The sequence below is a fragment of the Sceloporus occidentalis genome, unplaced genomic scaffold (genome assembly GCF_023333645.1).
Source record: "Sceloporus occidentalis isolate IW3139 unplaced genomic scaffold, rSceOcc1.0.p SCAF_4, whole genome shotgun sequence".
In the NCBI taxonomy this organism is placed as follows: Eukaryota; Metazoa; Chordata; class Lepidosauria; order Squamata; family Phrynosomatidae; genus Sceloporus; species Sceloporus occidentalis.
The window spans coordinates 137014585-137036996 of record NW_028316984.1 but is presented as its reverse complement, the minus strand read 5'-3'; the positions used below and the strand labels follow the sequence as shown (position 1 = coordinate 137036996).

Here is a 22412-nt window from a genome sequence, read left to right as displayed (position 1 = left end):
CTTTTGTAGATTGGTGAAATGAGTACTCACTTTGTTGGGGGCAATTGGCTTACACACTGCAAACAGCTTAGGGAGTGCTAGTTCACTGAGAAGCGGTATAGAAATGCACTTGCTATTGCTATTAGAGAATGTCACCATCCACTCTTCATTTCCAGTTTCTTACCTAATAATTTCCTAGACAGGTAGGCATCATTCCACTAAATGGCTCCTGTTTATTTTTTGGCCTCTCACTACTTTCATACTTCTCCCCCCACTCACTGGTGGTACTTTCTCAGACCTAAGACCTTCTCTTACTTACTTAAAGTAAACACACCGAATCAATGCGATTTACTCACACATTGATTCACCAATCATTCATTGATTAAACTGGGTCTGCTCTAGCAAGGAGTAAACAACAGAAGTCTGGCTTTGATCTACCCTTCTCCATTACTGGGTTGGTTTATACTTAAAGGTGATCTAATTTCAGGACACCTGAGCATTGTGGTTCTATAAATGGGGCTGGAATGAAGACAAGCATCTCTGGATTGCGATTTATAGTTATGTAAACAGAATATTTTTACTTCCAGAATTCTAGGAATAGTTACAGAAGTTCAAGATAAATGCTCTGTCCTTGAATTTCCAATAGTATGGTGTGTATATTACATTGGCACATTTTTAAAAGTTATGTATTTGATTATTTGGGAATCTTTGTGAATGAAAGGTCATTTATAGTTTTTTTTGAAGGAAACTGAAACAAATAATAAAAAAATAAATAGAGAGATAGTGTGGAATTAAACCTGGCAATGGTCTTAGAACATCTGAGAGAGAGAGAGAGAGTGGGGGGGGGGGTATGAATCTGAGAACTGAGATTCACCAAATGAAATGAGTATATAATTTGTGATGAATTTGCAGAAGATGCTCCAATTTTATATAACTATTATATATGAGTTTCTTTGAACTGCTCTCCACTAGTCTTTTTATTTATAATCTTTTCCTGCTTAATCTTACTGGAGTAGTGTTGTTACACTGATTTATTATATCAATTTTAAAAATCCAATAAACATTTAAAAGAAAATAAGAAAATCTCTCACAAAAGCTTATATGCTACCAGCTTGATATTTATTATTTAAATATTTATATCCCACACCAGATCATAATATCTCAGAGCATAAAGAGCAAAACAAAGCAAAAAGTTTAAACAGTAAGAGAAATTTAAAACAATGTGGAATTCCATTAAGTAATTTAAATGAGAGAAGGTGAGTCAGAGACTCAGCAGGGGGAGGAGCTAGCAGCCAACAACTCTCTATATAGCTGTAGCCCCAGTCTCTGGGTAAGTAAGTAAGTAAAATTTTATTTATATACCGCCTTTCTAAGACCAAGGCGGTTTCCAACATTCAATATAACAATATAACAATATAAACAATATAAAATCACAAAAACATAACATTAAAAACCTTTTACAATAAAAACAATAAAAACCACCACTCATGCCAGCTTAACATGCTGACGAAGGGGGCGAGGAGAGAATACTTCAGGGGTCAGAGAGTTGGGTAAGCCTGCTCAAATAGGAATGTTTTTAACCCCTTCCTAAACTGAGTAAGGGAGGCGGCCGAGCGGAGCTCAAAGGGCAGCGTGTTCCAGAGGCTGGGGGCCGAGATGGAAAAGGCCCTCCTAGTAGTGGCAACTAATCTGGCCTCTGGAACCCTTAGCAATTGCTGCCCAGTTGATCTGAGTGTGCGGGGCGGATTGTATGGAGAGAGGCGGTACTCTAAGTACCCTGGGCCCAAGCCATTTAGGGCTTTATAGGTAACAACCAACACCTTGTATTGCGCCCGGAAGCGAATAGGCAGCCAGTGTAGGTCTTTAAGGACCGGTGTTATATGACTGGCCCTGGCTGTACCAGTGACCAGTCGTGCTGCCATATTCTGCACTAATTGCAGCTTCCGGGTATGATACAAGGGCTGGCCCATGTAGAGCGCATTGCAGAAATCCAAACGAGAGGTTACCAGAGCATGTACTACAGTTTCAAGGTCCCTCCGGCCCAGGTAGGGACGCAGTTGGCGTATCAGCCGAAGCTGATAACAGGTGCTCCTGACTGTCGCATTCACCTGAGATGTAAGGTGAAGCGACAAGTCAAGGAGCACCCCCAAGCTGTGTATCGAGTCCTTCACAGGAAGCGTGATCCCGTTTAGGACAGGTGGAACCACCGCCGTTCCTGGACCAGGGGAACCTATCACGAGTACTTCCGTTTCCTCTGGATTCAGACTGAGTCTGTTTTCCCTCATCCAGCCCATTACCAACTCCAGACAGGCCACGAGAGGAGAGATCCCATCCCCGGTCACTGCATCAGTCGGAGACATAGAGAAAACTATTTGGGTGTCATCAGCGTACTGATAACCCCGCGCCCAATGTCTCCGGATGATCTCTCCCAGCGGTTTCATGTAAATGTTAAAAAGCATGGGAGACAGAATGGCTCTTTGAGGGACCCCAGATGTAAGGGACCTCCTATCGAAGCACACATCTCCCAGCTGCACCATCTGGAACCTCCCAGAGAGGTAGGATCGGAACCACTGGAGCGCAGTGCCTCCGATTCCCAACTCTCCCAGGCGCTCCAGAAGGATACCATGGTCTATGGTATCAAAAGCCGATGAGATGTCTAAGAGCACTAACAGGGACACGCTACCCCTGTCCATGCCCAGACGGAGATCATCGACCAAGGCGACCATAGCAGTCTCAACCCCGTAACCCGCCCGAAAGCCGGTTTGAAATGGGTTTAGATAATCCATTTCGTCCAAGATCGATTGAAGCTGGATTGCAACCGCCCTCTCGATCACCTTCCCTAAAAATGGCAATAGTGAAACTGGCCGATAATTGTTATGCATCAGGGGGTCGAGGGAGGGCTTTTTGAGCAGAGGTTTTACCGCTTGATGAACAATCTGATGTGGTGGCAGAGGTAGTAGAACGTGATCTTGGGCCTGTGCAGTTAATCACCCCAGTCCCAGAGAGTGTTTTGGGAGAGTTTATTATATCAAAGCTGAGGGTCAGTTGGCAAAAGGGTGTTTGGTTGATTTGAGCCTCATGGAGGCTTGCTTGAGTGTACAATAGTGTCTATTGCTCTATGGCAATTTGGTTACCTTGGGTCTGTTTGTCTGAGTGAGCTGAGTGGAGTAGACAACAAGTTGAAAATGAGTCAACAGTGTTTTAATCTTATTCACAAAAGAATCAGTATTAATATGTAGAACATGTACTCTCTCAGGCAGCGTTCACATACACAGCAAGTAATACAGAAGCGACATCCATATGGTGCAATCCAACCCTACATTACTTGGGAAGATCACATGGTTCTATCCCCTGCCCGCAAACTGGTATTCTTCCTTCCAGTGTGATGCCAGTGAAAAATTTGTATGATTAGGCTGGTCCATATAATCTTCATATTAACACACCGCACATGCCCCTTTTGCATATTCAAAATTATTAGATGCATATATGAAGAGGACTGACCTTTGCCAGGATCAAGAAAGTAATTGTTTGAGCATCCCCTACCATAACACACACATGCACAGAAAGAGTTTCCTGACTTTGCCCACACTGAACAAGTATCTCATAAGAAAAGACTAGATGCACGACTGCAAAGGCTCCATAGTTCCAAGATTCTTGTAGAAGTAATCTTAGAGAAGAAAAAAAATTCTACAAAAATAGAGGAATAGGAGTGGACTGGGACTCTTCCTTTAGGCCAAATCTAACCACATACTCTGTAGGGATGTGAAGGCACTTGCATGTTCTACAGTAATTATCCACACTTCCCTAGGGAACCCAACCTTATATCCTGTCAGCCACTGCTGCAGAAAAATCTATGAGACCTAGTTACACATATGTCAACTAGTAAAGCAAAGGAGATAAGAAGGAACACTGGAGATTAGCCAATACACAAATGCAAGTCTCCTGAGGACAGTAAAGAAAAATCAATTGCTTTCTTTTAAACTGTTTCACACAGCTATTTTTGAGATGCTTTAGAAATAAAGCATTTCTTACCATATCATATAGGTACCGTTTAAACTATCACACATTGAAGAATAAAGCTAGTGTTTTAAAAGTACAGATGATTTTAAAGAAAAAAACTGTCTCACCTCTGGTGTGACATCCCTTGGTGCAAACCCTGTTCCTCCAGTTGTTAAAATCAAGTTTAATTCCTTTTCATCACACCAGTCTATAAGTGTCTCCTGAAAGAAAAAGAACAACAAAATCATCAGATTTTTTTCATTCACAGCCAAATAAAACAGAGGTCTCCCTGACATTAAGAAATTGTACAATTTTATATAAACATTTCAATTTTAAAACTACAACAACCCTAAAATGCTCTCAAACATCATGTGGCAGGCAATTCTGACACGTTTCTGGGCTTCTCTGTTTAACAGCTTTTCCTCCAACAAAAGTGACCTAGAAGTTGACTTCTAGGTTACTTGTTGAAAACAAGGCCTCTTCTGGACCTAAAATATCTCAAAGAAGGGGGGATGGCAAAATTTTCCCCCACCTTATTTAGGGGGTATTTTGATAGCATTAATTGTCAGTTTTGTTTCTTACAAGTATTTAGGGCCTAGGAGGGCTGCACCACCAGACAATATACTGTAATTCTACCATGTCACCCTCCTTATCTATTCATATATCAATGTCCTCAGAACAAAGTCTTGCAAGTTGATAAGGAATCTTTGCAAAGCTTATAGCACTATTTCATCTTCACACTTTCATTCACATGTATTCTAAATGACCTTCCAGAGAGCTCAGTCTTTTATTTGTCATAATACATGCAACAAACTTTTAAAAAACCTAACTTTGGCCCTGTACAGATTGCGGTGTGCCCATGACGTGCTAGGGTTGCCTCGGGGCGGCGCGTGCACACGCCCCGCAACCCTAGCACGTGATGAGGATGTTGCAGCTGTGCAGCACACCCACACAGGGCGCACAGCGCTGCACAGCTGCAACATCATTGGGATGTCTTTGTAGGTGTGCAGTGGCGCAACTGCGCCGCAAAAAAGGAGCCACTTTTTAATGCTCCTTTGTTGCTGCACAGCAGCGTCGCACAGTTTGGTTGCTGTGGTGCTGCTGCGGAGCAAAGAGAGGCACCTCCCTGGTGCCTCTTTCTGGCGGTCTGTACCCCGCCACAGTATTGTGTTTTGACAAAACAAATATAAATGGTTCATTTTATTTTATGAATAATAAATGTATCATCTTTATATCTAAGGGCTGGAACAGACGGCCCTTAAAAGACGCCTTCAGCTGAACGCTTTGATGACACCCTAAAAGTTGCTTGGAAGCTGGGCAGCTGCTGAAATATAGGCGGCTTCAAGATGCTGCGTGCCCTCAGCTTTTCCATGGACTCAAAAGCAGCAGATCTTTGCCGCTCCTTTTTGGGCCAGGTTCAAGGAGGATTGGGGCTGTGGCGAGTGTTTGCCATTGCCTCAATCTGTCTTTGGCGGAGGCGGCTTCAAGCTTCCCCTTCTTGCCGGTCTGTTCTGGCCCCGACTCTAGGGATAAACCTCATTTAAATTAATGACATTAATAGCTCTGTGCATATATGACAGAATTACACCTTCTTTCAATACCCTGATAATATTTGAAGTGCAGGCTGTTAGCTCCAGAATAGAACTACTCTTTCAGCACTGCTCTGTTCACCAAATAAAATGTCTGAAGTTTTGCTTTAGATAGTGCAAATCTCTCAATGCTGAAAATAATAAAATTGCTTAGACTTATAAAATGCACCACACTGATCTGATCTTTAAAAAGAAATTATTAGTTAACACCCCAGATTGAAGGCAAATAGGAAGCAGGGAATTTTTCACAGGATGGTGACAAGGAAAAGAGGGTTGCTGGGTTCTCTGCCATGTATTCTAGTACAAGGGATTTCTGCTTGAGATGAGTGACTAAGGCTTCATCCACATTGCAGGAATAATCCAAGGGGATACCAAGTTAACTGCCATGGCTCAATGCTATGGAATTCTGGCAATTGTATATTTGTGAGAAATTTAACCTTCTCTGTCCAAGAGCTCTGATGCCACAACAAACAACAAATCTCAGGATCTCAGCTATGGAAGTTAAAATAGTGTTAACCTGGATTATTTCAGCATTGTGGGTGCAATCTGAGTTAGTACAAGTGGGACCAGAAGCCACACATTCATAAGTGCCAGTCATGTGCAGCTTGTACTCCAGAATCAGTGAAATGAAACAACAAAACAAAGACTTTTACATAGGCATTTAGCAGAGACAATAAGTCCAGGAAGGCTACAGTACCACCTCCAGAAAACTGTGCAGCATAATTGGCAAGGGAGCGCTCTCTTTGTTTTCCTGCTAGAAGATGTACAAAACTAGCTGTGATAAATGGGAATACCTCCATTTATCAGAGGACTTCTTCCCAGACCACAAAGGGTTAAATGTTGGGCGTAAGGTAGGTAAAGGTATTCCCCACTGACAAAATTGTCAAGTTGTATCCGACCATAGGGGGCAGTGCTCATCTCCATTACTAAGCCAAAGAGCCAGCTTTGTCAGAGACTACTCTGTGATCATGTGGCTAGCATGTTTGCACAGAACACTGTTTACCTTCCTACCTGAGTGGTACCTATTTATCTGAATGGTGAAAGGTCTGGAAACCAAGCCCTTTGAGGAACGACTCAGGGAGCTGGGGATGTTTAGCCTGGAGAAGAGAAGGTTAAGAGGTGATATGATAGCCCTGTTTAAATATTTGAAGAAGTGTCATACTGAGGAGGGAAAAAGCTTGTTTTCTGCTGCTCCAGAGAACAGGACCCCGAACAATGGATGCAAGCTACAGGAAAAGAGATTCCACCTCAATATTAGGAGGAACCTCCTGACAGTAAGGGCTGTTCGACAGTGGAACACACTCCTTCCTCGGAGTGTGGTGGAGTCTCCTTCCTTGGAAGTCTTTAAACAGAGGCTGGATGGCCATCTTTCGGGGATGCTTTGATTGAGAGCTCCTGCATGGCAGAATGGGGTTGGACTGGATGGCCCTTGCGGTCTCTTCCAACTCTATGGCGGGTTATAGACCGCCCATTTGGGGTGGTCTGCACCCGCCCCTTTCCCCGGTGTATCGGGGCCTCAGCATGTAGAGCGGCAGCCTCTGAGGCCCCGATCCACCGCTTTTCAGGCTGCGGGGAAGCAGCAAAACGCCGCTTCCCCACAGTCTGAAAAGGGGTGTCCCTGGGGCTTCAAGCCCCAAGGACACCCCGCGGCGCCGGGGAGAAGGAGAAAGGGGCCGCTTGGCCCCTTTCTCTTTTAGGCCGCTGGGCGCAGCTGTCTGAAGGCTGCGCCCAGCGGACTAAACCAGGAAGGAGCTCCAAAACGGAGCTCCTTCCTGCTCTGTGTTCAGGCCGCACTAAGCGCCCTGGCGCAGAGCAAGGACGTCACGTCCACGCCACCCCGTCTAGAGGCGGCGCGGCCGTGACGTCCTCACGGCGGCGGCCATATGGAAGGGCCGCCGCCGTTTAGTGCGTGACGAGCACGTACTAGGGTTAGGGTGGTGCGGAAGCACCGCCCTTTTGTAACCCTAGTGCGTGCTCATCACGCACTAAAGTGCCGGTCTGTAACCGGCCTATGATTCTATGATTTTATGCTTATATAGACTAATCTACACCTTCCTAATCAAAGAAGATGAAGAATCTCTGGCCATAAAGCAAGAAGTGCTTTTGAAAAGTCAGTAAGGGACAATTTCTAAAGAAAAGACAGCAGCACAGCAGACACAAATAAGAATGTCCCATTGGATAGCAAGATACTCAAGAAGCATTAGGTGCTTTTCAAATCCTGATGGATTGTGCATGACTGGAACAAGTACAGCTGCCTCTTGCTTCACAGAACATGAAGAACTCACTATTGATGGAAGGAATTTTGCATTTGCCCAACATAGGATAGTTATTTCGTGACTCCCTACCATGAAAGATGAAAGCATTGTGTCTTAGGCTTTTGAAACATTATGTATGCTTCCAAGTATGCTTCCAAGAGGCCAACTGTTTGGAGTTGGAAATGGCTGCAGTCCCATGCCTCCCTAAGCCTTTAATTGATACCAAAAATTGACACTCATTGTGGTTTTAAAATAAGCTCCATTGGTGGTAATCATGCAGCAGGTGGTTTACAATATAAGAAAGCACCCAAGTTCTTTTTGACTGATGAGTTCCAGCTTTTGTTGCAGTAAATGCTAGAATCAGTACTCTAAGCAATGAACTCTACCCAGATTATCCCAGGGCCAACACTCCAGTCCACCATGGCTGGGTAGTGGGTCCCATGGGCTGGGTTGTATCTCCACAGAGTGAGGCAACAGGAAGATGGACCCCTAGGTTTATATAGGGCACACTCAAACAAAAGAAATTGAACAGTACATGCATGAGACATCTCTCTTTCTGACAGCTATGAGAGCTGTATAAACCAGGTTGCTAAAAGGAAAGGTTACTTTCCCAGTCTGTTCCCAGCCCTGACTGGCCAGCCAAAAATGCAACTATCTGGTGGGGCTTACTAAACACAAATTAATCCTTTCATGTCACTCAACAGCTCTTAACATTTGACTATGATTCTGATAAAGTACCCATCTACCACCACTGCAAACTAAACATTGTCAAAATTTATTTCCAGAAATGCTTTGTAAGCACTTACAATCTCTTGGTATGATTGTCAATCTGTTTATCTATCTTTCTTGATCTTGCCTTTGTTACTTTCATAAACTTAAAATGGTCTATAAGTGTTTCTAGGTCCCAGCTCAGACTCTTCAGAAGTTTTTCTCCTGCTCATTAAATAGTGTTAATTCGATTGAAATCCAACATGTTCAGAGGAGGGTAAGAAAGATGTTGTGGTGTGTGGAGACCTAAGAGGAAAACTTGAATGAATGGGGTCTGTTTAATTTAGAGAATAGAAAGAAGAGATATGATAGCAGATTTCAAATATCTAAAAAATATTATGAAACAGACGATGGTGTGAAGTTGCTCTCTGTTTCTCTAGAAGTATGATTGTTGTTTTTATGTGTAATATTTTTTTTCTAAAAAAAAAATCTCCTCTGCTAGGAAATGTCAGAAATCCTTCTATCTACAGAACAATCCATTGCCACACCTGTGTTCTCTGAATGCTGTGGCTGCTTTCTGTTTCTACCATCCCAAATCACCATATAAGAGGAAACTTGGAAGGTGGCAACACAGCACTCTAGCCCTCTCTTTAAACTCCTCCAATAAACATCTATATAAAATATCCCTGTTTAATCTCCTGTAGGTGTGCTTATTTTAAAACAGCATATGAATCGTAAGAATGACACCAGTCACCACTCTCTCAAGTACTGTATATTTAGCACACTTACTGGGTTTGCTCTATTACATTTATAAGGGCTGTAGGCCTCAAATCACGTCTCTCCAAAGTCCTGGATGTCAGAGAACTCAAAACTAATGATCTGAATTATTTTGTGAAAGATTACCCTTAAATATGAGCAAAATTTTCCCCTCTCACCACTGAGTAGCTGCAAATGCTCTTTCTTCCTTAGCATAATAAACCAACAGGACTTACTGAAGACTTACCTCCCATAGAAATTAAAACTTCAGAACATTTAATTCTTTAAAATTAATCATTAGCTTCACCTGTCCTGCTACAAATCAGGATGAGACATTGCATCAGCCAAGACAAAATTAAAAAAAATATCTAATTTTACAAGAAAGAACATTGCCTGGCTAACCACCCCTACTTGATCCATTTAAAGTCACATATGAACCTGGTAGAAACCAGATCTCAGGCTTTCCTCTCTCCAACAAACTAGATGCTGGCTCACTCTTAGGTTTGTATAACAAATCATGGACCCAGATTTAACCACTCCTGCTCCAAATGGGAGTGATCAGGTAACTTACACACTGTAAACCGCTTAGAGAATACTTAGTTCAGTATGAAGTAGTACAGAAATGTAAATGCTATTGCTATTGCTATCATGTTGCTCATACACACCCATGGGAACTTTGATTTAATGAAATATATGAACCAGCCCATTCTATGAACGTGCATGCAAAAATTCACTTCCTACATTAATTTCACTTGACTTTCAGCAGCTCTTCACATAATCCAGTTTTTTCTCCTACCCTTGGTATAGGTAAAGACTCTGTTCTTTTTCAACATCTCCAGAATTCATGACAATATTGCTTAGTCCAGATTGCTTTATAGACCTTTTGACCAATATCTTATTAATGGAACATTCCATCAGCACTGCTGCATCAGATCTCCTAGCTTAGCTAAAGGGCAATGTGATTATTTTGCTGTTCAGACAGCTATTCTTATTATTATGGGAAACGTTCAGACAAGGCCTTGAACTTATCTAAATTTTTTTTTCATTGTATGGCTGAATTATTTTTTTTATTTTAGTGGTACCCAAAACACAAGTACTTAAGCAAGGACAACTTTTGCATGAAAAATAACACCAAGAAAAACTCTTGCAGCATTCAATTTTTCTTGTTGTGGAGTTCTGATAGTTGAGACACCCCTTCTTCCTTAAGGATGAAAAAAAAGGTGAATATTCTTTACATTCTTAGAATAATGCTCTTCTCTCCCTTCCATTTTACATGCAGGAGTCCAGCACTGCAGCGGAAACATGAACATGATCTGACTTAATCATAAGATTGTTAAAGAAGTATTAGCCAAGTCACACAAAGTTTGTTTTTATTACTGTTACTTCTTCAGAGAGCAATGTATTAAAGCAAACATCACAGAAGCTATACAAACTTTAGATCTCCCACTCACCATTTCATTTTCAACCAATTAAAAATTAAATAAATTAAATGACTCCTCCTTGCCAGTTATTTTTCCCAGCAGGGTTGCAAGCATCTGATATACAGCCCTATGATTATTCCCTGAACATTTTAGGCTAAAACAGCAATTATAGATTACTATGCAAGAAAATAGCTCCATGATTCAAGAATAGCTTGCTGATAGATGTTAACAATAATTTCTTTCCTTATGAATTTCTGTATGTAATTTCTCTTTTAATTCTAGATTTCAAATATATGAAGCTGAAGACAAGAAGTCTATTTTGAGAACTGATCTTCAAGATAAACATTTTCCTGTTATTAATTAGTATGAGCTACAGACAGTTTGGTACTCAGATTCAACAACAATTAAATAAAATGCCCTTTGCACAACTTTCAAATAATCAGTAATCAACATAGGTCAAGATTCAGTACTTTAATGGGCTGGATTCAGTGGTGCATCATACATCTTCCACATGAACCAGTGATTTCTCTCTCTCCCCCCTCCCCATCTCATCAGCCCATTACATCATAAAAACCTGCTCCAAGGAGGTGGAAAAATTCTGGAACAGAAAATTCTGGCTACACTAGAATGCTACTGTGGGAAGGAGTAGGGAAATAATGCCCTGTTCCCACTTCCACTTCCATGGCAACATCCTGTTGAATTCTGGGGTTTGTAGATTAGTGAGGCCCAAGAGCTCTCTGGCTGATAATTCTAAATGCTCCCCCCAAACTGGGAATCCCAGAATGCAACAGGAAGCAGCCAGAATAGTTAATGTGGAATATAGTTCTTTCCTTATGGATTTCTGTATGTAATTTCTCTTTTAATTATAGATTTCAAAGATATGAAGCTGAAGACAAAAAGTCTATTTTGGGAGACTGATCTTCAAAATAAACATTTTCCCATTATCAATTACTATGGACTAAATTAGGGAGGACACAAGGGAAGGGGAAACCCAGGGAGACATAAGGGGATGAGTAGGAAAGCAAACAACAACAGGAGGAATAATATAGGGAGACAAACAACTACTGGGCAGCAGCAGTAGTGGTGGATATCACTGACAGGAGTGAATTGTGACACCATAGCTAACTTTGGTTGGCACTGCACACAGGGAGGTGTAGGTGACCCTCCTTGTGTAACTCCATCACCTAGTAAACCCTATGATGAGACACCCTGAGTGAGACACAGGCAGGATCATAGCATTAAACAAAGTGAAGGAGGGAGACAGAAAGGGGTTATCACATTTGCAAAATTAGCCAAAGACATAAGAAAGATGCTAAGACAAACAGCAGACATCCTTAGGAAAGCAAATGGCATCCAAAGCAGCATTACACATAAAACAAGGACATGGAATGTGAGGAGCATGAGCCAAGGGAAGCTGGACATAGTAAAAATGGAAATGGGACGCATGAAAATAGCAGTACTGGGGGTGAGTGAGTTAAAATGGACAGGAATGGCCCACTTTGAATCAGACAACCACACAGTGTTCTACTCAGGGAATAAAAAGACAGAAGAAAGAAATGGGATGGCTTTCATACTCAGAAAAGATGTGGCAAAAGCAGTCAGAGAATACAGTGCAAAATCAGACCGAATCATTTCATTAAGGCTCCACTGTAAACCTATGAATATCACCATAATTCAAGTATATGCACCAACCACAGAGGCAGAACTGGAAAAAATTGAAGGGCTATTCAACAATGGAACACACTCCCTCAGAGTGTACTGCAGTCTCCTTCCTTAGAGATCTTTAAACAGAGGCTGGATGGCCATCTGTCGGGGATGCTTTGATTGCAAGTTCCTGCGTGGCAGGGAGTTGGATTAGATGGCCCTTGTGGTCTCTTCCAATTCTATGATTCTATGAATACAGGAAGAAATTGACAGCACACCAGCACAGGATGTTAAGCTGATCATTGGAGATGGGAACGCAAAAGTCGGAAACAAAGAAGAATAAAAAACAGTAGGCCAGGGGTCGGCAACCTCCGGCCCGCGGAGGCCGTTGGAGCGGCCCCCAGCTGCTGCTGCTGCCGCCGCCGCCACCACCGCCGGCGGCAGTCGCGGCTTTTTGCTGCTCTGGACGCCGCCATTTTTTCGTCCAAAATGGCGGTGAAGTCTCGTGCGACTTTCTCTGAGGTCTCGCGAGACTTCGCCGCCATTTTGGGCAAAAAAATGGCGGCGCCCAGAGGCGAAGTCTCGCGCGAGACTTCAGCCTCCAGGAGGCCCGCTGCAGCCGCTGGAGCCCTTGAATAGGGCTCCGACGGCGGCAGCGGGCCTCTAGGAGGCCCGGTGCTGTCGCTGGCGCCAGCGGGCGGGCTGCCAGAGCCAAGGAGCCTCGCTGCAGTGAGGCCTCCTTGGCCCTGGCCGGCTCTCTCCGCCGGCGGGAGGGCTGCCAGAGCCAAGGAGCCCCTCTGCAGCGAGGCCTCCTTGGCCCTGGCCGGCTCTCTCTGCCGGCGGGAGGGCTGCCAGAGCCAAGGAGCCCCTCTGCAGCGAGGCCTCCTTGGCCCTGGCCGGCTCTCTCCGCCGGCGGGAGGGCTGCCAGAGCCAAGGAGCCCCTCTGCACCGAGGCCTCCTTGGCCCTGGCCGGCTCTCTCCGCCGGCGGGAGGGCTGCCAGAGCCAAGGAGCCCCTCTGCACCGAGGCCTCCTTGGCCCTGGCCGGCTCTCTCCAGGCAGGGAAGGAAGGGGCGGGGGAGGAGGAGGAGGAAGGAGGAAGAGGAGGAGGAGGGAGGAAGGAAGGAAGGAGGAAGAGGAGGGAGGAGGAGGGAGGAAAGAAGGAGGAGGAAGAGGAGGAGGGAGGGAGGAAGAGAAGCAGGGAGGAAGAAGAGGAAGAGGAGGGAGAAAGAAGAGGAGGAAGAGAAGGAGGAAGAAAGGGGAGGGAGGGAGGAAGGAGGAGGAGTGCATTTCTGTGTATTTTCAGTGCATTTAATGCTAAAAGGTCTGCTGTAACAATGATAGTAGTGGTGGTGGTGGTCGTGGTGATGGTGATGATGATGAGTGAGCTTGAGAGGCAGGCAACTACTGTTTCTGAAGCTAAGAGAGTGTCACCTTCCAAAGTGTGTTTTGTGTGCTTTTAATGGTAACAAGTCTCCCTTGCTATGACAATGATAGTGTGGTGATGGTGATGATGATGAGTGAGCTTGAGAGGCAGGCAACTACTGTTTCTGAAGCCGAGAGATTGTCACCTTCCAGTGTGAAATGCACAAATGTGCTGTTGTGTGTGTTTTGGAATGCAGGTTGGGGGTGTTTGTCCAGAAAGGGACTGAGGAGGACAGGGTGGGCACATGCCTCCTCCTCCTTGCGGGGCTTCAGTGGAGGCTCCGCCCTGGAGGGTGGCTCCGCCCCTGGTGGGTGGAAGCTCCACCCCCAGCATGCAGCCCCACCCCCGGAGGGTGGAAGCTCCACCCCTCAGCTTCGGCCCCCCAACTTGTCTGAGGGACAGCAACTCGGCCCCCGGCTCCAAAAGGTTGCCTACCCCTGCAGTAGGCAGATTTGGATTAGGAAAGAAACCCCGAAGCAGGTGAGCGTCTGATATATTTTTGTGAAGCCAACAAACTATTCATTGAGACCACATTTTTCATACAACCAAAAAGAAGGCTGTACACATGGACATCACCAGATAGTCAACACAAAAGTCGAATAGATTATATAACTGGAAGTAAAAGATGGCGTAACTCTATATTGGTGGCCAAGACTAGACCAGGAGCTGACTGTGGCACAGATCACAAATTACTTATATCAAAAATAAGAATAAGACTGAAGAAAAAAACAAAACCAGCAATTATACCAAAATAATAATAATAATAATAATAATAATAATAATAATAATAAATGTGAAGTCAAAGGTTTTCATGGCTGGCATCTATAGGTTTTTGTGGGTTTTTCGGGCTATGTGGCCATGTTCTAGAACAGTTTATTCCTGATGTTTCACCTGCACAGATGCAGGCAAAACATTGGGAATAAATTCTTCTAGAACATGGCCACATAGCCCGAAAAACCCACAAAAAACTAACAATAATAATAATAAATTTTATTTCTATTCCATCTCTTCAGCAAGATCAAGGTAACTTACATCAAAAACATATAACACAATAAAATAAATCCCATTATCCCCGTTTCCTTAAAACAAATCCACATGATTACAAACAACAAACACTGTAAAAACCATTAAAATCATTTAAAATAGTCATAATAGAGGCAAGATATTTTTGGGCAGTCATTGGGATAGTCCGTAATAGTGGGACTGGGTCTGTCAATCAGGGAAGGCCTGTCGGAAGAGATCCGTCTTGACGGCTTTTTTAAAGCTGTCAAGATTGGTGATATGTTGGATCTCTTCTGGCAGGCCATTCCATAATTTAGGAGTGGCAGATGAAAACGGCCTCTGAGTAACCACAGCCAGCCTGGTCTTTATTGGCTGTGGTAAGTTTTTCCCAGAGGACCTAAGTGCGAGTGTTGGATTATATGGAAGAAGGTGTTCTCACAAGTAAGTTAGACCCAAGCCATGAAGGTTATTACCAACACCTTGTATTGTGCCCAGAAACTAATAGGCATCCCATGAAGAGATGTTAAAATCGGTGGTATATGGTCATCTCAAGATTTTCTGGCGACTAATCTGGCTGCCATATTTTGGACTAGATGAAGTTTCCGAACTAGGCACAATGGTAGCCCCATGTAGAGCTCATTACAGAAGTCAAGTCATGAGGTTACCAGTGCATGTACCACCATTTCCAGGTCCCCTGGCTCCAGGTAGGGTCACAGCTGGCGTATCAGCCGAAGATGATAACAAGCGCTGCTGGTTGTTGCATCTATCTGGGTTGACATCTGAAGGGATGAATCCAGGAGCACTCCCAAGCAGTGAACACAGTCCTTTAGGGGAAATGTGACCCCATCTAGGACCAGTTGACATATCTCCATACCCAGATTAGGTGTCCCTATAACGAATACCTCCGTCTTATCTGGATTCAGTTTTAGTCTATTTTTCGTCATCCAGTCCATTACCACGAAGACATTCATTCAGAGGAGAGATGCCATCCTTAGTCAATGCTGCAGTCTGAGGCATGGAGAAATATATCTGGGTGTCATCAGCGTACTGATAACACCCCGCCACGTGTCTGGATGATCTCCCCCAGTGGCTTCATGTATACATTAAACAGCACTGGGGACAGAATGGCACCTTGAGGGACACCAAATGTAAGCTCCCTTTTAGAGGAGCAGCTGTTCCCAAGCATCACCATCTGGAATCTGCCTGAGAGATAGGATTGGAACCACTGCAATGCAAGTCTCCCAAGCGTTCCGGAAGAATACCATCATTGATGGTATCTAAGGCCACAGGGTCACACTTTCCATGTCAATACCCAGACAGAGATCATCCACTGAAGAAGAAGGCCCTCACTCCTGGCCAACTGTCATCTTCTGGCCTGGATGGAGTGAAAAGACAGGCCTAACGCCATCGGACCTGGCCTCGATTAAGAAGAAGAGCCCTCCCTCCAGTCCATCTGCCTTGGTACAGGCCTCAGAGGGAGAGAAGAACTGCTGGATCTGATCCCCCTCCCCACCACCATTCCCTTCTCCTTTTGTGTCGTGTCTTTTTAGATTGTAAGCCTGAGGGCAGGAAACCATCTAATTAAAATAATAATTGTAAGCCACTCTGAGAGCCTTTAGGGCTGAAGGGTGGGGTATAAATACCATAAATAAATAAATAAATAAATAAATAAGGTGACCATAGCAGTCTCAACTCCATATCCTGCCCTAAAGCCGGTTTGAAATATGATGTAAATAATGTCTCAACAGAATTTACTAACAATATAAGGAACAGATTCGCTCTACTAAGCATAATAGACCGAGAACCAGAGGAACTATGGTCTGAAGCCAGGGACATAATAAAGGAAGAATGCAGACAGATATTTTCAATAAATAAAAAGAAAGAGAAAAAAACATGGATGACAGAAAAAACACTGCAAGCAATAAAGAAAAGAAGAGAAGAAAAACTAAAGGGAGATAGGAACAAATGAAGAATTATGAATGCAACAGTACAATGGCTTGTGCAAAAAGATAAAGAAAATTACTACAATGCCCAATGCAGAGAAAAAGAAGACAAATGACCATAAGGGAAAAACAAGAGATCTATTTCACAAGAACCAGGAAATCAAAGAAAAATTAAAACCAAGGACTGGGACACTCAATGACAATAAAAATAACATAATTCAAGACCAGGAAGGAATAAAAAGATGTTGGAAGCAATAAATGGAAGAATTATACAAAAGAGATGACAAAATGAAGGACACATGGAATGAAGAGCTATATAAAGATGAGCCCCAAATTTTAAAAAGCGAGGTGGAAACTGCAATAAGAGAAATAGCAAAAAACAAATCACCAGGAACAGATTATATTCTGTTCCAAATGGAATTCCCTTGTAGACATGGAAGTGCCAACACATCTGATAGTCCTGATGAGGAATCTGTACTCAGGACAAGAGGCTACTGTCAGAACAGAACACGGAGAAACAGAATGGTTCCCAATTGGCAAAGAGGTCAGACAAGGCTGCATCCTTTCACCCTATCTGTTCAATTTGTATGCAGAACATGTTATAAGAACAGCAGGCTTGGAGATAGAATAAGGAGGTGTGGAAATAGGAGGAAGGAATATCAATAATCCAAGATATGCAGATAACACCACAGCACTAGCAGAAAACCTCACAGACGTGGAACACCTACTAAGGATGATCAAAGAAGAAAGTGCAAAGGCAGGCTTAATGTTGAACATAAAGAAAACCAAAATAACGACCACTGAGGACCTTCACAAGTTCAACATAGACAATGAAGAAATAGAAATAGTAAAAGAATTCCCATACTTAGGATCAAACATGAATAGAAATGGGGATTGCAATCAGGGAATCAGAAGAAGATTAAGAATGGCGCTGTAAAGCTGCAGCGCCGCAACTATCATGACCTTTGTAGGGCGCAAAAAGGAACCACTTTTTGCGGCTCCTTTTTGTGCCCTGCATAGGGCAGATCAGGGCTGTGGCGTGCGGTTGCCATGGCCCTGATCTGGCTGCAAAAGGGACGGCTGGAGGCCGCACCTTTGGGGCTGTCTGCACAGCCCCTCTGTGAAACATAAGACAGACTTGGGCCATTATGGAGATTTCCAGTCCCTACGAAACAGTGTAGCTTGTGCACTAACTAAGACTGGGTTGACACTTTTGGACACAGATCTTCCAAGCTACACACTTTATCTTTTTTACAAACCCTTTACATTTGAAGTCAAACTCCTTCAGACTGAAAGGTTGGCAATGGCAATCCCTTTCTGAAGAATTCTGCCAAAAACATCCCTATGACAGATTTGTTTTAGGATCATCATAAGTAAAAAAAATTACTTGGAGGCACACGGCAACAAAACTCATCAACATACTAATGACACCTAGCTGCAAACCTTTGGACAACATCTTTCGGTAGCTTCATGTAGAAGTTGAAAAGTATAGGGGCAATACTGAGGCCTGTGGGACCTGAAAGTCTAACAACTAGGAGACTGAATCATAGCCTCCCATCACCACCTTTTGGGAATGTTCAGCCAAAAATAACTACTGCTGAACAATGCTCCTAACAGCTCTGAAAAATACCACTGTTGGTGGTACTGAATGCCATCAAGAGGTGCAGCAGAACCAACATGAGATGCACTCCTTTCCTCCAGCTTCCAGCATAGCTCATCCATCAAAAGAACCAAGGTTGTACCTGTCCCATAACCAGACCTGAACCTGGATTGGAATTGATTCAGTATGTTTTCATCCAAGAAAGACTGGGAATATAAAGAATGACCGTATATTCGTAAGAGCTTAACTTACTGCCAAATAGCTTCAAGTGCTCAAAGAGATCTTGTCATCGTAACCATTATTGAGACCAAAAAGGAGTGGAAAAATTCCTTGCCTAAGAAAACCCTATGAAATTCATGAGGTCACCATAAGTTGGCAGGTACCTTGAATACAACACACACGGGCACACATTGAAGACAATTTTTATTGATTTTCAGGAAGGCAATTTTCATTGATTTCTCCTTTGTCTCACAGTCCCTGAAAAGCTGCTACAAATGGTATGGGGAGAACCCCCCACAACAGCAGGGGAGGTGGTGTTGGGAACTGCATGAGTAATCAGTGAAAATGGACTCCACCTTCATCCAGTGAGAACTACTACTGGATCTCTTGTTTCTTCCATAAGACAAAGGAACTAGTCAGTTCACACAAGAGGCAGAGCCTGGATTTAGCACATTATACAGAAGATAAACCTTACAATAGTTTCCACTTAAACCTGAATTTTTGTCTTCTCTTTTAATAAAGCAACATTAGCTTACCCTGTCCTTAATCAACTGAAAAGTACAGGCATGATTAAAGTACAGGTCATACTTCTTTCTAGCAAAATCTATCAGTTTTTTCTAACACTTCAACAAAAAAGAAAGAAAGAAAGAAAGAAAGAAGAGAGAGAGTTCTTATGTATGAACACCTCTACTAATTCAAACCTTTACTTTCTCATGTTAATTCAGTTCCATCAGTCTTCCTTTCGGTGTAATCTATTATCAACATTTTTGAGCATTTAATTTTTGACAAGCATATGTTTCTTCGTTATTTTTTTCTATCATTTAGTATTAAAATTCAACTTCTTCTTCCAACATTCAAGTCTTTCCATGATCTTGACCCTTGTCTAGCTTCATATACTCTTGCTTTTCTTCTTTAGCCCTTCCAATACAATCCTGTTAAATGTCTGATTCCCTTTTGCTATTTTTCAACCCGTTTTCTCCTCTCATGAAATATCTACCTGACCTCTTCTTTCCCTCATTTCTAAACTGTGAACCTGCAAAAGAAAAAAAAAAGGGGGGGGAGGGCTTTTTTGGCACCATGAGCAGCACATATTAGATGCTAATGAAAAAATAAAAATAAAATCACACTATACAAAAGACTGTCCGAAATGAAAACATTCATTGATTTAATTCCAACCCTCCAAAACCAACCCGAATAGTTACGGTATAACAGCACTCTTGAAAGCTGTACAAGATTTTGACAAGACTTCATTAGGGGAGTGAATTTAAGGGGCTGTATAAATCGGCTTGAAGCACTGACGTGGGGGTGTGGTGTTTGGATGCTGTCCACCCCACCACATGGCGGGCAGCATCACAGCACTCCTTTGGAACACTTTTTATACGATGCATGCGGAATGGAGTGTCGAAAAATACCGGCGCGGCAGCAAGGGTGCCTTTTTGCCAGCTCTAAAAGGAGAGGCATTTTGCCATTTCTTTTAGACTTGGAAAAGCGCCAGATCAGCATGTGGTTACCACGGCCGCTTTGGGGTGGTCTGCTTCACCCCTAAGTATATAGACTTGTTCTCAGAATCTACTTTGGATATGAACTTAGAGACCTCATGTGAAAGGTATCATTGCCTGGTTGGCACCACTGAATCTGCTAGAACTGGGATATTGGGACACAAATCCAGGGCTTGAAAGCTTGAATCCTCCAAAACAGCCACCAGAGAAGACAGTGCTGACAGGTAATGAGAGAGATGTTAACAACTTGCCAGAGTCAGGTTCCCTAAAAAATTGAATTTGTAATGTGAAATTTATGTCATGTTTGACATGGTATTTGCCTTTAAATTTTTGAACCTGGTCACTACCACACATACACACAAACTCAAATATTAAATACTACAGTGGGCCCCTGGTATCCACTGGGGTTTGGTTCCAGCCCCCCTCCCCCCACTGATACCAAAATCCATAGATGCTCAAGTCCTATTTTATACAATGGCCTAGTAAAATGGTGTCCCTTATTTTTTTTAAAAAATGGCAAAATCAAGGTTTCCTTTTTGGATTTTTTTTAGAAAAATATTTTCACACTGGGGATGGTTGAATCTGTGGATAAAGAATGTGTGGAAAGGTAGGCCAATTGTTTTTACATTGTTGTTTTCTTACATGACCACTAATGTGGAAAGAGTGTGAGTTTGAGCCAGTAACTAGCTTATATTAATCCCCTATTTATGGAATTTTATTACAAATATAAATGAAAAACATTGGTTCAGGATCAGATTTTCAGGGAATAAAAGATGCTGCAGTGGGAAAGGGGGGCAAAGAAGCTTTGCTGCAGAAATGAAGTAGAAAGCACACTCCTTTGGACACTAGCCAATGTTTAAAGCCTCTGAGGAAAGTAACATGAAAATATTGTGCACATGTGAAAAAAGTTGTTTCAGAAATACACTCTTGGAGGGCTTTTTTAAAATCAAATTTCAAAATGAAGACACAGAAGCTTGATAATAAAATTAGCACGATCATAGCTTTAATATGGGTTACCAAAATACATGTCCTCAGCTGTTACTGTGCTGTTTGAATCAGACACTAAGTGGCGCTTTCATCTATGAAAACATCTACATCTTCATAAGAACAGAAATCTCCCTACACAATCATGACTCATTTTTAGAACTGTGAAACTCATGAAAACCCCTTGGGGCTCTAGACTGTGTGTGTGTGTGCGCACGCACGCACGCACGCACGCACACATACATCATGCAGAAAGAAAGAGACACACAGAGTAACCTTTACCAGAATATCAAACTATTTATGTACCTTAAAGTGCCTGTTATAGTATTGATGAGCTCACATCTGATTACCTTCTGAACTTTGTGAAGACTTATTTTGCCAAGTGACTTGTAGTCCACTCTATGCATTTTAAGTCTCAATAAGTCTTTCCAAACCTCATTCCAACTATGCCATGCTAAGCTGCGAATGATGGGAGTGGTAGCTCAAATGAACTGGAGGAAACAGGGTGGGGGTGTATGCATCCAAAGGATAGGACAGGTTGTCCTTCCCACCATGGACTTCCCTGGTCATAGAATCATAGAATCACAGAATAATAGAGTTGGAAGAGTCCGCAAGGGCCATCCACTCCAACCCCCTGCCATGCAGGAAATCCAAACCAAAGCATCCCCAACAGATGGCCATCCAGCCTCTGTTTAAAGACCTCCAAGGAGGGAGATTCCAGAATCTGCACTGCAGAAAATGACGCAGTTTGACACCACTTTAACTGCCCTGTCTCAGTGCTATGGAATGTTGTAGTTTATTGTGGCAGCACAGCTCTCTGAAAGTGAAGGCTAAATATGATTGCTCCCTTCTCACAGAGTGGAGCTAACAGCAATGAAATGAGTGAAATGGAGACTAGAATGACAGTGGTAGAAAACCCATAGTGAGTCTGACTGAAAATAAGCTAAAATTTATCTGAAGGCCTACCATGGTGCAATAAAGGTAGCAAAGAGGAGGAGGAGGAGGAGCTTTCCTGGCTAACACTATTGCATCCACACAGAACCATTCAGGGGAGCCGTTTTGAGCAGCCAGGGATGTGGCCCAAAATTGAATGTAAGCCACTCAGTCCACTGTGAAGAATTTGCCCACCACACTGCAGGTAAGATCACTTGGATTCTCGCTGACTTGGGTGGCAGAGTAAACACAAGTTCAGAAGATGTAACCTTGGGCTCTACTTATCCAGTGTTGATGGATACTTTTCAATTTTTGAGGATGTGAACAGGATCCTTGGAGAGATGAGAGCCACGTGTGTACTACATCCTTGCACATCATGGCTTATTAAATAGGTCAGAGGAGGAATGGCTGAGTGAATAAGGGGAGAGATTAATGCCTCTTTACAACAAGGCAGGGT

General features: G+C 43.0%; 1 protein-coding gene across 15 annotated transcripts in view; it reads right to left on the bottom strand.

The window, feature by feature from the left end:
* Window positions 1-22412, bottom strand: part of GPHN (gephyrin) — a 411497-nt gene that overhangs the window by 231141 nt on the left and 157944 nt on the right. For 14 of the 15 annotated variants that reach the window (XM_089521676.1, XM_089521678.1, XM_089521679.1 and 11 more), the window contains one exon: window positions 4107-4199. In XM_089521676.1, coding sequence (XP_089377802.1) covers window positions 4107-4199 — 93 coding nt within the window. Of the gene's footprint in view, window positions 1-4106; window positions 4200-22412 lie in introns of those variants that run through there. The other variant, XM_089521691.1, reaches the window with a different exon arrangement.